The 13,543-nt window shown below is 41.0% G+C and overlaps 3 protein-coding genes across 5 annotated transcripts in view; 2 read left to right on the forward strand and 1 right to left on the reverse strand.

Annotated features, from left to right (window-relative positions):
* The window catches only part of LOC116931085 (RNA pseudouridylate synthase domain-containing protein 2), a 35,447-nt gene extending 26,701 nt beyond the window's left edge, over window positions 1–8,746 (forward strand). For 2 of the 3 annotated variants that reach the window (XM_032938596.2, XM_045177955.1), the window contains 8 exons: window positions 644–765; window positions 1,247–1,347; window positions 4,501–4,588; window positions 5,974–6,194; window positions 6,462–6,652; window positions 7,192–7,797; window positions 7,906–8,033; window positions 8,158–8,746. In XM_032938596.2, coding sequence (XP_032794487.2) covers window positions 644–765; window positions 1,247–1,347; window positions 4,501–4,588; window positions 5,974–6,194; window positions 6,462–6,652; window positions 7,192–7,797; window positions 7,906–8,033; window positions 8,158–8,229 — 1,529 coding nt within the window. In that variant the 3' untranslated portion in view covers window positions 8,230–8,746. Of the gene's footprint in view, window positions 1–643; window positions 766–1,246; window positions 1,348–1,769; window positions 1,858–4,500; window positions 4,589–5,973; window positions 6,195–6,461; window positions 6,653–7,191; window positions 7,798–7,905; window positions 8,034–8,157 lie in introns of all 3 variants that reach the window. The other variant, XM_045177951.1, reaches the window with a different exon arrangement.
* A 570-nt stretch (window positions 8,747–9,316) lies between these two features.
* Window positions 9,317–10,874, reverse strand: LOC116931365 (transmembrane emp24 domain-containing protein 5). The gene is made up of 4 exons (XM_032938934.2): window positions 10,248–10,874; window positions 9,992–10,188; window positions 9,869–9,935; window positions 9,317–9,789 (listed from the first exon to the last, which is right to left on the reverse strand). Exons 1-4 carry the CDS (start codon window positions 10,866–10,868, stop codon window positions 9,565–9,567), a joined length of 1,110 nt encoding a protein of 369 aa, XP_032794825.2. The 5' UTR covers window positions 10,869–10,874; the 3' UTR covers window positions 9,317–9,564.
* Window positions 10,875–11,286: 412 nt separating this feature from the next.
* LOC116931164 lies at window positions 11,287–13,346 on the forward strand. The gene is made up of 5 exons (XM_032938696.2): window positions 11,287–11,880; window positions 11,995–12,279; window positions 12,353–12,889; window positions 12,957–13,040; window positions 13,106–13,346. Exons 1-5 carry the CDS (start codon window positions 11,370–11,372, stop codon window positions 13,204–13,206), a joined length of 1,518 nt encoding a protein of 505 aa, XP_032794587.2. The 5' UTR covers window positions 11,287–11,369; the 3' UTR covers window positions 13,207–13,346.
* The last annotated feature ends 197 nt before the right edge of the window (window positions 13,347–13,543 follow it).

A 13,543-nucleotide genomic window follows, 5' to 3' on the forward strand; every position in this document is an offset into this window, starting at 1 on the left:
GCCCAGTATACAGTGCTCATAAGATGAGAGAGAGAGAGAAAGAAAGAAAGAGGAAAGTGTGTGTCGATGCCGTCTCCTTTCTTTTCAGTCGATAACGAACAAGAGGATGGATATCCAGCAACTCATCAAATGTTGTTTAGCCTTTCACGACGCCCTTTTTTTCTTTTTCTTCTTCCTCTTTTGTGCCGATCTGTGTGTACATGTCTGTTTGGCTGCAAATAGTCTCTCTATTTGACGTACAAAGTAGAAAACCCTCTTTCCTTTCTCGATTTTGATTTTATTACGTTCTCCTTTTACCAACGACAATTTCCGTCAGCATAATAAAAATAGGATCAAACCAAGTTTCTTATATATATATACATTCTGCGATACATTTTTTTTTTGCCGAGCTCACATCGTGAAAGCAAGTGCAACCTACACGCAACGCGATCGTTACCGTCTTCAGGGTAGTGACAGTTTTACACGACATGGCCATCGCAAACATAATAACACCTAAAGTTGTTCGTATAGCGCCTGGAAAAAATGTTATGTTCGTGACGACCGTTTTCTTTGTTTCAACTTATTTTACTTGATATGAATTTAAAAAAAAAAAAATAAATAATTAATTTAATTTGGTTCTATTTTTCTTAAAATTTCGTTTCAGGTCTTCGTAAAGTCTACCCGTACTATTTCACTTTCACGACGTTCACCAAAGGCCGTTGGGTTGGAGAGAAGATCCTCGATGTCTTCGCCAGAGAGTTTCGAGCTCATCCCGTCGAAGAATACGTAAGTCAACCTTGTTTTTTTTAAATTCACTACAACGTTGAAACGGGTTTGAAACTTGTTACGTGTCGCATACCCTCGATTCGAGTCCGTCCTTTCTTGTCTGACGGCAGCGCAACACGCGCCGTCATTCTTCTAGACGGTAGCAGCTGCAGCAACACGGAGAACTTCGTGTCAGTTGACACGCAAACAAAACGCGTGACTCTTTGGTTTTCAATCTTGTCGGAAGGTCGTCATTTCACGCTCCAGTTTGCCCGTTTTTTCTTTCTTTTTCAATTGCATGTTTCTCTGCCCCATTTTTTTCCCCTTTCGTGTTCGGTTACCGTTTCCGAGGTTCGTTTTCCCCTCCTTCTGACCGACATTTTTTCGCTCGGTCGTTTCTTGGGATGAACGTGTCGAGCGTGAATCAAATGAAATATTAAAAGGGTTTTTTTTTTTTTGTTCTGCTAAATTGTTGACGTTTCATTTTTTTTTTGCAATGCAGGAGCGGTGCATCAAGTCCGGCTCGTTGACGGTCAATTACGAAAAAGTGGACATTGATTACCGGTTGAAACACAACGATCTGTTGGCCAACATCGTGCACAGGTAAACGAACAATTTTCATACTTTTATTTTCGTGTGACTTTGAACTTTACGGCTCATTTTTTTTTTTTTTAATTTATTGTACCTTTCCGATGAGCACTTTTGTTCCTTTATACTTTCTGAATTCGAAACAATTCGGAATAGCTTATTAGCGATCATTGACGTTTAATCTTTCAACGTCGGTGATGTAAAAAGACATTTGAAAACAGACGAAATCGGCATGATAGGCTTATAGCTCTGTACACGTATCATAGACGAAAACGAGAAACATGACGTCGCTCTCTAACCACGTTGTTGTTGTGTGTTGTTGCGTACTGCTTGCGACCTGCTGATTGAATGGCGATGGAAACAAACAAAAATTGTGTACATTTATCTTTTCAAAAACAAAACAAAAAACAAAAAACAAAATAAAAACGGCTGCGCAGACACGAGAGGCCCGTGATCGGGGATGCGGTGAGCATCGTCCACCTCGACGACGACTTGGTGGTCGTTCACAAGCCTCCCTCCGTCCCTGTAAGTTGTCATTCTTCTTTAATGATGTTCCTTTGTTGTTGTCGTTGTTGTTGAACGTCATTGATTGGCAAATCCCCCTAAAAATAACTCCCCCTCTTTTCTTATCTTCTTCCTTCATTCCTTGAACGAAAACATCCAAAGAAATCTTTTAAATTATTATTTTTTCTTTTTGTTTTTACCCCATTCTGAACACACACAAAAACAACCCTCGTCTAATCCCCTCCTTGCAATCTGGTATGGATATAGCCCGTACGTGAAATCCGAACCAATCAACATCGAGCTGGGCATCTCTCTTAATAGTATATCGAAATTCCCTTCTTTCTCTCGTGGTATAACCCCCCACCAACTTCCTTGCCTCTTTCCCCCCCTTTCGTGATTGGGATACGATCCGGAAACTAAGAGAAGGCTTTTTTTTTTTGGGGGGGGTAAGGAGGAAGATGTTGCATCTCCTTTGATCCGTCCCCAAAGAGTTTTGAGTGTGCTGCCTTAGTTTTGCAAAGGATTTCAAAGACAATCAACAATTGAAGGGAACCCAGCTAATATCGCGTTCGTGATTAGCAGCCGCTTTCGGGTAGCGGCCTGTTTCATTTTACATGAGGTACGTGCACGTGGACACGCTAGCATGAAACGCTCGCAACAACAACACTCAAAAGCTAAAAAAAGATGGGAACATAACCAGTAGATGTGATGTTGTACATATGTTGGAGATGATAGAGAAGAGTATCAAATCCAGTTGGTAGATCGGAGTATCGATCGCGGGTTTCGCTTGACACTCAAATGGAAATGGCCAAACATAAAAGACAAGAGATGGAACGATATCAGCAGGGCCTCTTTCTTTCGTCGAGAACCAAATGTCTTCGATAATGAGATTACAAGTCTTGATAGTAGAGTTATCATGTGAGAAACGAGGCGGAATGATGCCAGAAGAGGCAGAACATTCTTTTTGATCCGATTCCGGCCACAGGAAGGACGAGGCTTTACACGTATTTGTCTATTTCATTTTCTTTTTCTTCTTTCCGACGCTGAAATTTGGGCAAAAAAAAAAAAAGGGAGAGTTGGTTTCTACTTCAACGTGGATCAATCGAAAGAATTGATTTTCTTTTATCCGCTCCTCATTAAAAGATGGTGTAATTGCTGGCAATTTATTCAAGTTGTCTCTCTCTTTAGATGTTGTTCAATAGAATTGGAATTAACTTTTAAAATAGGAGAAAATTTACCATTTAAGTAAATGCATCTAAAGGGCAACGGACTTTGTGTCGTCGGGTTCGTCTGGAACACAACAAAAAAAGAGAACGAATCAAAATGGAAACGATTGTTCGCTATTGCGTCGTTCATTGCCCGACCAGATTGAATCGGATGCGATTACGGTAGCCAACAAAAGAAGGGCAGGTCGTTGTCACGCATCTCGTTGTGTAAAAGACGTGGCAGGTGGATGGTGTGTAACGCATCTCAATCGTCTCTGGAACGTTCTTCGCTGCGCATCCATGAATAGAAAAGGGACAAACGCACAAGAAAAAACTGGTCGCCTATTTTTTTCTTGTCCCGTTTTATTTCCTCGTCTTTTGCGGGATTGCCACGGGTACGGTCCGCCTGTCTGTTTGAATAAGTGAGGGGACATGTTCCGCTTTTTTCTTGGAGGCAGGACTACTACGTCATTGTCGACCGGAGCTGGAAAAACATCCGCATAGTGTTCTCTATCTCAGCTTCTTCCATGCCTATGTCTATATACACCTTGAATCTCCGGCAAATATATACCAAAAAAAAAAGAAGGAATTGAGGATCGATCGATTGACTTCCTTGCGCATACTCGAGGCCACCCAATATAATGGATTTGGATTTTTTTTTATTTTATTTTTTTTATCTTTCTCGCTTTTATATTTGTTCACGTTGGGAAATGTGGCAATCCAATCGCAAGGCGGCCATCCGTGGGTGTAATTTTGAAATAGGAGCAGCGTGAATCTTGATGCGCGCCACCCATCTTGAGCGGCAAAGTCATAAAACAGTTAAGAGTTATAGAGCAAATAAAGCTGCTGCGACCTTTTCCTCTTCTCTTTTTTTATTTATCGCTTTTTTTATTCCGTAGTGGTTCTTTATGCTCTTAAGTCTTCGCAGCCGACTGGCCCCCAAAGTGTAATGAAATGAAGCCAATCGTCTTGATGAAGCAGCGAGAGAGACAGAGAAAGGCGAATAGCGAAAATCGTCGGTTGTACGCGCGTTTGCACTTGCCACGTGGAATGGCAGACATTGCGAGACAACGTTTTTATACATCGTTCGATTTTCCTTTTGTCTTGACGTAAATAATCAAGACATCAACCAATAAACAAACGAAAGGCGCCCGTGAACGACTTTCCGTTTGGGATTTTTCCTTTTTTCTTCGTTTGTTTATGTAATCTATTTAATTTATGTTGTTTTCACAATTGGAATGCTGATGAGAGTTTATTTTGTTCTTTTTTTTTTTTTATTTGATCCATTGGTTTGAACCCTTGCCCTGCATCCTGACGTGCTTGAAAATATATTTATATATCGGGACGTGATTTGATGATGGCGCCGTTTGCTGCTTCACCGCTTTCTCACGCCCGAAAAATAAATAAAAAACATTTCAATCGACTCTTTTCCCGTCACCTTCGTTCACCAATGACACAGACACGAGGTGCCGGTAGAGTCGAAGGTTATCGAAATTGTTCATCAAGATGACGACATAATCGTGATCGATAAGCCATGCTCTGTACCGGTACGTACCGTTTATCTTAAACAAATCCGGTTTTGAACGCCATGTGTTGCTGTTTCCCTGTAGTTCATTTGATTTCTAGACCCTTTCCGGCACAATCTTTTTAAATCTTCTATTTTCTAAAGTTGTTTGCTTTGTGACTTGTGTTCGCCAACTGCGGTTCCTTCTGCCCTTTTTTTTTATTATTATTCCTCCCGTCTTGAACATTTTTTTTTTTATGATCAGAGACGTCATTGGCCTCTTGAATTTGACGATAAGAGCAAAAGACGATGAAACCCCTCCATCCACCCTCAACTCTGTTAACGTCTCAATTCCGGTGCGATGTTTTCTTTTTTTTCTCGACGACATGCGATTCCAGTGCAAACATATCCATTACGGAAAATTGGATCGTCAAGTCCTGTTCCACTCCGACTAGGTGGAACGCTCGATTGCCTTGCTCGCTTTTTATTTATTTATTTATTTTTTCTCTCTTCCGGGTGTGTACGGAGCCACTTGGGGGCAAACGGGCATGGGGGGGGATGTTGTTATTCTTTGCTGGGACTTAGGCGTAGCGTCAGCAGGGAGCGAGGAACAGATTTTCCGGTGGATAGGAAAGACGGGCCCAATCGTTGGTTCGTGCACGTGCTTCATCGAAAGATGATTGTACCAGGTTGCACACGCCTTTGTTTTTGTTTTCGTTCCTTTCTCGCTCTCCTGTCTTTCTTATTCCATGGCCTTACCGTTCATCCTTTTTATCCCCAATTTTTTTTTTTTACATTTTCGCTATTTGCCAAGGCCTTTTTTTTTTCTGTTTCGTCTTATTGCGATCCATCCCTTTAACTGGCTGTATACACTCTTTGCAATTTCCCGTCTTTCCGAGTTTGTTTGATACGCCACCTTTTTGTGTTTGTGTGTGTGTGTGTGTGTGTGTGTGGGGCTGGGTAACGCCATCCGCGGCTCTATCGTTCCAAATTCCGGCTAGTTTTGGGTGCACACACTTTAATCAGACATGTACAATTTGAATTCAGAATGGCAGATGATGCCCGTCTTTTATTACCAAGCGTGTGCAGCATCTAGTTCGGCTGGGTCCTGCGGCAGCTGCTTTCAATATTGGATTGGGGATGATTTTCAAACAGATCGTGCTAGAAGGGAAGGGAAGAGCAATCGATTGAGCTAAAAGTCGACTATTGGTGCAGTTTCATTTGATAGCTGAACCCTATAACATCGGAATTGTGGAACGATTAGCTGCGGATCGCCGATACGGACGCTTTCGTTCTAATTTCCCACTGCCCGATTTCCTCTTATTGAAAGAAAAAACAAATGTACTTTTGATGTTCAACTGGCCTTTAACTAGTCCGCATTTCCGGACGGCGTGTGTGTGTGTGCGCGCGCGTGTGTTTCTTATTTAGGTTCATCCGTGCGGTCGCTACCGTCATAACACGGTGGCGTTCATCTTGGCCAAAGAGCACAACTTGCGCAACTTACGGACGATCCATCGACTGGATCGACTCACGTCCGGCCTGCTAATGTTCGGCAGGAACCAGGAGAAGGCCCGACAGATGGAAGTGCAAATCCGCACGCGCCTTGTCTCCAAGGAGTACGTTTGCAGAGTGGGAGGTGAATTCCCGAGGTAAATTTTCACGGTTGCCAATTTCTTCTTTCCTTGACACGCTTTTCTCTTTTTCTTTTCTTTTATTTGATTTATTTTTTTGCATAACCATCCTTATTCTGATATTCATTGCTTAGTTTTTGTTACAAATCAAGTCACCAAATGTTGCAACAGAGGCTTTGATGTAGTAGACATGAGACTCGTCCATAATGAAGGCACAAAAGCCCAATTGTTAAATCGGCTGGATTTAGGTCAGTTTTAATGTTTTATTGTTGATTGATTTCTTAGTGGCAATATCATGTGCACCGAACCGATCGAAGTGGTCAGCTATAAAATCGGCGTTTGTCGAGTGTCTCCCAAAGGCAAGGACTGCCAGACAGAGTTTGAACGTCTCTCGTACAATGGCAAAACGAGCGTCGTTCTCTGCAAGCCCCGCACCGGCCGGATGCATCAGATCAGAGTCCATCTGCAGTACCTCGGTGAGTATCAAGAGAAATTCACGTCCCATCTCCAGGGAGTCAGCAAAGGGGGGGTGGTATCGGACGGATGGATGAACCGACTTACTTTTACTCAACAAAAACGTGCACGCTCGTTGTTAATTGGATACGAGGTCTCTTCAGTCGTGATCACAAGAGCAATCGGATCACTGGATGTTTAGTCATTCAGTTAGAGTGACCTGCCCTTCTTAAGGGACTTGCACTTAGTTAACGTCCAAGTTAAACAGCACTGGAAGTTGACTTCCATCGGCGGATGTTCCGTCCTTCATTACCTTTGCATGGCCCATTTTCTGCCCATTGGCCCACCTGTGTCACCTAATATCATGCGAAACAGGAAGCCTGTAGAAATATGTCGTCCAGTTTTTTTTTGTGTGTTTTAATTGAACATGTGAAGGGAAGGGCAGCCCACAGACAACCTTCCTGATCCCGAGTGGCCTATTATGTGGACGAGCATCATACATTTTTTTTTTTTTTTAATAGATGAATATCTTTAACGATCCGATATTGATTTTGGCCTACAGGATATCCGATAGCAAACGACCCGTTGTACAATCATGTTGTCTTCGGACCGGAGAAAGGCAAAGATGGCAACATTGGAAAGACGGATGAAGAATTGATCCATGATTTGATCTCGATCCATAACGCGGAAAACTGGCTCGGTGGTGAAGGCGATGACTTTGCCCCCAACTTCTTCAGTGGCGTCATACCACCGGAAGCAACCGGTGTAGCAACTCCATCCAGCAGCTCTGAAAGCGTCGGAATGGCCAGCGGAGTCTCTAGTCGAAGCCAGACTCCTGATGCCACTATCATATCTAAAGAGCCGCCAACGGCAGTTGGATCGCTTCCGGAATCTAAACTTGAAACGGAAATGGGAGCGATGGAGAACCAGGAAAATGCTGCGATGTCAGCCGGCCCAGTTGTCAATCAAGTTAGCGAGGAAGTCTTGTCGGTATCGCCTTCGGCAACTGCCACGGCATCCGAGGGAGCTATTAATGAAAAATCAGCCAGCCCAGCGGCCAATGGAGCCACCGAGAACCACCCGATCGCCGATGAAGGCGCAGCCAAACCGGAAGAAAATAGTCGGAACGAACGAAATTCACCAGACGATGCCACTAAAGTGAATGAAAGTAAGTTCTTTGTTTCCTCTTGCCTCATTTTTTTTTTTGTTTTTTTGTTTTCATAGGTTTTCATATTGGGATTTTATTTAAAATTGTATTTAATACTCTTCCAAATAGATTTCTTCGCTGATAATTACAACTCAAGCAAAGTGACTTTCGACGAACATTGTTTCGAATGCAAGACGCGCTTCCGTGATCCAAAGCCTAAAGACTTGATGATGTTCCTCCACGCTTGGCGTTACACAGTACGCAGTTTGTAGATTTTAAAAATTATTTTTTATTTATCTTTTACTTCAATGTCGATGTTAACGATTTCAAAAAAAAAAAAGTAATTTCTTTTTTCTTTTCTATCATTATTTTTAATTGCAGGGCCCAGGTTGGTCGTATGAAACTCAGCTGCCCAAATGGGCGGAAGCCGAATGGCAAAATGAAGAATATTAGGTAATAATTGCAAGGAGAATCGCATTGATGATTTTCCATTCTGGTAACTTGTACCAAACTAGGAGAATGAAAAAAAAAAAGATTATAATGCATTGAAGTGAAATGATTTAAGTTCACAGTGACTATGTTATTCAATATTGGCCAAACGAAAATGAAAGACGGTAAATGTGCTTCGTACCAAACAGTGGGGGGCACTCACGTTCGTAGCGAAGATTATCTGATTGGCCATCTAAGCGTCTCTTGTTTGTGTGTCATTTGTGCCTTGTTTTCTTTTTTCGAGTCCAGTTTACATCGTTGTCGTATAACCGGCTGATTCAGTTGTGAACATATCAAGAGACAAATGTTTTCAGTTTATGTTCTCTTTTCGATTTACGTGGAAATACATCCGACCCGGGCTAGGCATCCCGCCGATATTGTATCCATACGTTTGAACATGCCGGATTCGACGAATGCCGTTTGTCAAAAAAGAAAAAGAAAAAAAGAGCAATTAAAAAAAAAAAAAAAAAAAAAAGAAAAATTTATTGCAGGAGAAAAACTATTTTTCACAGAATTCAACTCGTCAATTGTCAGTAATTCAACGGGAATTTTTTCATCGGGATTCCTTCGATAGACGAGTCCTTGTAATGGTACTCAATCGGTGTTTCGGTGAACCTTTACTTTTCGTTTAACTTACTTTATTATTTTGCTTTCAGTTTACTTTTCTCTTGCTAATTTTACCTATTCTTGGAACTCATCCCAATGCAGTGCGGGTCACTGCTCACGCACTGTGGAAACGTCAGCTACCACAGCTGTCTCCTGCTTACAACCCGTAGCTTGTTTGACTGTAATTTCACATTATAGCAATTTTTATTTGCAATCTTATTTCTTATTCTCGTATCCTTTCTGTTGTGTTCTGTAGTGATCGACTAATACAAAGTAGCTCTTGAAAGCACACAAACTGTTTTTTAATCTTATCTCTCATCAATTTTCATGTACTATATAGGCTTTATCAACTTGCACTGATTTTACATACACGTTCTCGTAGATCTTGGCAAGATAGTTGGGAGTTTAAAACCAAAAAGTAGGCAGGAAAATCATAATCATGAAATACCAGCACTTTTTCTTCTGTATTTTGTAATCACCAAATTCACAACTCAGTTTCACATTGAAAATTCATTAAATGTAGAGACACATGGAATGTATATTGGGACGGATTGTAAAAACAATAGAGCAACCATCATTTAAAGAGTCATTCAAAGAGTCATTTGAACATTTAAAACTATGTCGTCAATGTGGAAGATCTGAAGAGATTGGCTCAAAAATAAGTTTCTTTAAATTCCATGTCAGATAAGATCTCTAAATTCGTCCTCGGCCACCGCTTTTCGTTTCGAATAGTTTCTTCACAAAATATACCTGGACAACAAAGCAAGCAATAACCACAACGCATTGTGCTATAGACCAATTTTGCACGTAGGTCTCGTTATCCAAAAGAAGATTGTAGTCACGTGCTTCCCTGCTTCTGGCCAATTGCTGCATTTGCAAGATTCCTTGGATGCGTTTATCAACGCCTTGCAGTATATTCTAAATATAAAAAATAAAAAAATCCAAAAGATAACTTTGTACATTTCCTCAGGACGTTTACGTGCTCTGTAAAACTTACCGTGCAGTTTTCTGCACTAACGTCAATATCTTTAAGTTCCTGAGTAAATTTCTCCCATTGGTCGTATCTGATTGTAAAACCACATATATTGGTGAACAAAAATCCGAAAAAGAGAAAGGTTACCTGAAGGTCGTGATGTAAAGATTGACTAATTTAGCAGCAAATCGAGAGAACTGATTGTCCACACATATCCCATAATATCCACCGGTGGGCGATACTTCTTGAAATTCAGATGCTGGCTTCCATTGATATGGATGTACTAATTGCCCACTAGGGTTCCTAACTGCAAAACCTGCCATGCCATCTCCCCCACGAAGAACCTGAATTAGGATATGGAAAATTACAAAGAATGAAACAGTTCAACAGTGGATTTGTTTACCTGAAAGCTGACATAAATTGTAGCTCCTTTTTGGACAAACTGGAAATAGCACTCTTCTTTCCCAGGATCAACATGGACTTTGTATTCCATGGCCACAGCTGGTGCATCATCAGCATTTTCATCAAATAATGGCATGGTCATAGGAGGTTGTGCGATATGGACTGGTGGTTGTCCTGGGAGTATGTGGGGGGGCATTTGACCTTGTTCAGGATGAATTGGCATCATTGGTACTTGTCCAGGGAGCAATTGTTGCATGGGAACTTGGCCGGGATGCATTTGCTGCTGCATCGGAACTTGCTGCAGCGGGACTTGCTGCAGCGGGACTTGCTGCATCGGGACTTGCTGCATCGGGACTTGCTGCATCGGGACTTGCTGCATCGGGACTTGCTGCTGCATTGGGACTTGCTGCTGCATTGGGACTTGCTGTTGTATTGGTACTTGCTGCTGCATTGGTACTTGCTGTTGTATTGGGACTTGCTGCTGTACTGGTACTTGCTGCTGCATTGGAACTTGCTGCTGCACTGGAACTTGCTGTTGCAATGGAACTTGCTGTAGCGGTACTTGCTGTTGTATCGGGACTTGCTGAATAGGAACTTGCTGCTGCGACGGTATTTGCTGCATCGGTATCTGGGAATCGAAAAGTATATTTATCAAACGAAATTCTCATGAATTTTATTTACTTATTCGTACTTGTCCTTGCTGTTGGACCGGCACTTGTTGCTGCGCTGGTTGGGCTTGCTGTCCATACACACATGATAAAATTAAAAGCAAAAAAAAACTGAACATTTTAAAAACAGTTAAAATCCGGTAAAATTGTTCCATATTGTCAAAGCTCCAAAGTTGACACGACGTGTACCTCGACAACAGCATGGCCAGTTATTATTTTGATTTTGTATCTGTTCTGAAAAATATTTGGACAACTTCTCTGTTTAATAAATTATTTATAAATTTTTTATTAAATTTTTGTAATGAGTTTTCATATTTATTAAAAGTTTAATTAGATTAAAAATTTTTTTTTTTTTATAACAAATAAAAAACCGGCAACGTTCTTCTGGTAATGTCAACTCAAATTCGTGAAGTGTTATTAATTCTGAAGTTGGATGACTGTTTGGTTATTTTCGAATGGAGAAGAGCAAACGTTGTTATCCAACCAGGAGTAACAAGATAGCAAAGCTGGAAGAAAATGAAATCCCTGGAAAAAAGTCCCCCGCTTTGTCCAAGATAAAGAACGTTGAATCTCCAGCGGCTGTCAAACATTTCATGATTTCTGGATATGCTAGTCCCCCTTGCAGACACGTTACTTTAAGCCAACAAAATGAAAATGAGATTGTATGGGACTTGACCTCACCAGGTGCTAGGAAATATCAAGGACTGTTAAGTGAAAAAAAGACCAGCACACCAAATCAAACACCTACACGTAAAAGGGAACTGAGGCCACGTGTTGCTCTGTGCAAGAAGAATATTGCACTTTCAGAAGACAAAAGTGGTGATTTAGTGGATCAACTTGCAGCATTAAATGATTTGGTCAATACAGAGCAAGCACAAATTATCATGACTCCTCCTCGTTCTGTCAAAGGAAGTGTCACAGACAGTTGTGAGTTGCTAGTTGACAAAAAGAAATCTAATCTGCCAGGTATTACATGTTCTATTTGTTTTTTTTTTTGTTTTGAGGAAAAATTTAAATCTTAGTTTTTTTTTATGTTTTGAGGAAAAATTTAAATCTTAGTTTTTTTTGTTTTTTTTTCAGTGAATCTAAGTACCAGTGATGTTTTTGATGATGACAGCTTCTTCAGTGAATCAATACTTTTAAGTACACAAGCTTTGGAAGAAGAAGCAATTGGGTGTAAGCCAACACCCCCGAAAAAGTGCAAAAATGAATTGTTGATTACTCCCTCCTCCCCAACATCCAACAGTTCCCACATTTTCTCCTTTGCCCAGCCAAGCCCTGAACAAAGTGTTTTTCGCAAGAGTTTTGATTTAGAAAGCGAAGAACCATCGGAAAAAATTTCAAATGAAAATGTCACGAAATTAGGTAAACATTGCATGATCCTACTATTTTTATTATATTTGACTAGTCAGCTATTTAACATGTGTATTACCTATAGTGCCACCAGCTGTAGTTGACCACAAACTTCCAGCCCAAAAAGATGAAAAAACAGTACCTCTGTGTTCTCAACCACCTATTCTGAATAACATAACGGCATGTCCAAATCCGACGGCGCTGACAAAAGGAGGAAAATCCGAGTCGTGTCATGTTGTCAGAAAGAGTGTTCCTAAAATTCTAGAAAAGCCAAAACCACCAGCAAACAGAGTTGACACTTCATTTGCGCCCGTATCAAACCAAAGGCATCAAATCTTCAATTCAACAAGTGACAATAAAAACGCATTTCTAAATTCATCTAGATCCGAAAAACCTACTTCGCCTAGAAAACCTACTTCGCCTAGACAACTTACTAGGTCTGGCTACGGTATGGGGATTAGAAGGATAGTGGATGATCAGATGTGGAACAAGAAACCAGTTCACCAAACGTCATGTCTCCCGCCTCCTCCGAAGTTTATGCCACCCGATCCTTTTGGCGATGATGATGACGATCTTCTCTGCGCTATGACTGCCATCGCGCAAGAAGTGGAAAGCCAATATTGTAAACAGTTTAAATCTGATTTTTGCCTAATTACAATAAAATCACTTATATTGGTTTTGGTATCTAGTACCAGCATCCTGTGCAACAGAGTTGGACGATGACGATGTTGACTTCCAGCCCGAAGTACTGGCCTTCATCAGCCAAATCGAAAGTAAAATCCTTTAACACTATTATTAAGAAATAAACTTGAGTCACACATTTCTTTTGTGTCAACAGCCCAAGCAATTAAAACGGAAAAGCCAACGGCGGAGCTTTTGGAAGAAAAGAGGCAAGCCGCTATACGAAAACGACAACAGCGGTTAATGAGCCGAAATTAAAAGTTATGTCCCCCATAGTCTTCGAATGCTGTACGCAATGCATGGATATTTTACCCTGTCAATCACTTTAAGCATGATTCTGTAAGTTATGAATGAGGTTAAATTTTTTGCTAGAATTACATGAAACTGGAAACTCGAAAGAAACTATGCGTATAGGTGGCTTGCTTGCACCACCATATATGTTACTTTGTATTCGATTATAGACTCTCTTTTTGTGTTACCGACAGCAAGTAACAAAAAGGAGATAGAAGCAAAAGAAAAGAAGAACCCAACGAAGGAGCTGCCGCGAAAATAGGGAAAGAACTTTCTTTTGTGGTAGTAACAGGTCTGATTCCCA

The sequence above is a fragment of the Daphnia magna genome, linkage group LG1, assembly GCF_020631705.1.
Source record: "Daphnia magna isolate NIES linkage group LG1, ASM2063170v1.1, whole genome shotgun sequence".
Taxonomy (NCBI): Eukaryota; Metazoa; Arthropoda; class Branchiopoda; order Diplostraca; family Daphniidae; genus Daphnia; species Daphnia magna.

Coding starts and splice junctions, on each gene's coding strand:
- LOC116931164 (XM_032938696.2), top strand. CDS start 11,370: ATGGAGAAGAGCAAACGTTGTTATCCAACCAGGAGTAACAAGATAGCA. Junction 12,280..12,352: donor TGAAAATGTCACGAAATTAG/GTAAACATTGCA, acceptor TATTACCTATAG/TGCCACCAGCTGTAGTTGAC. Junction 12,890..12,956: donor AGAAGTGGAAAGCCAATATT/GTAAACAGTTTA, acceptor TTTGGTATCTAG/TACCAGCATCCTGTGCAACA.
- LOC116931365 (XM_032938934.2), bottom strand. CDS start 10,868: ATGCAGCAAATACCGTCGCAGCAGCAAGTTCCTATTCAGCAAGTCCCG. Junction 10,189..10,247: donor CAATTTATGTCAGCTTTCAG/GTAAACAAATCC, acceptor ATCCTAATTCAG/GTTCTTCGTGGGGGAGATGG. Junction 9,936..9,991: donor CTTTACATCACGACCTTCAG/GTAACCTTTCTC, acceptor TTTTACAATCAG/ATACGACCAATGGGAGAAAT.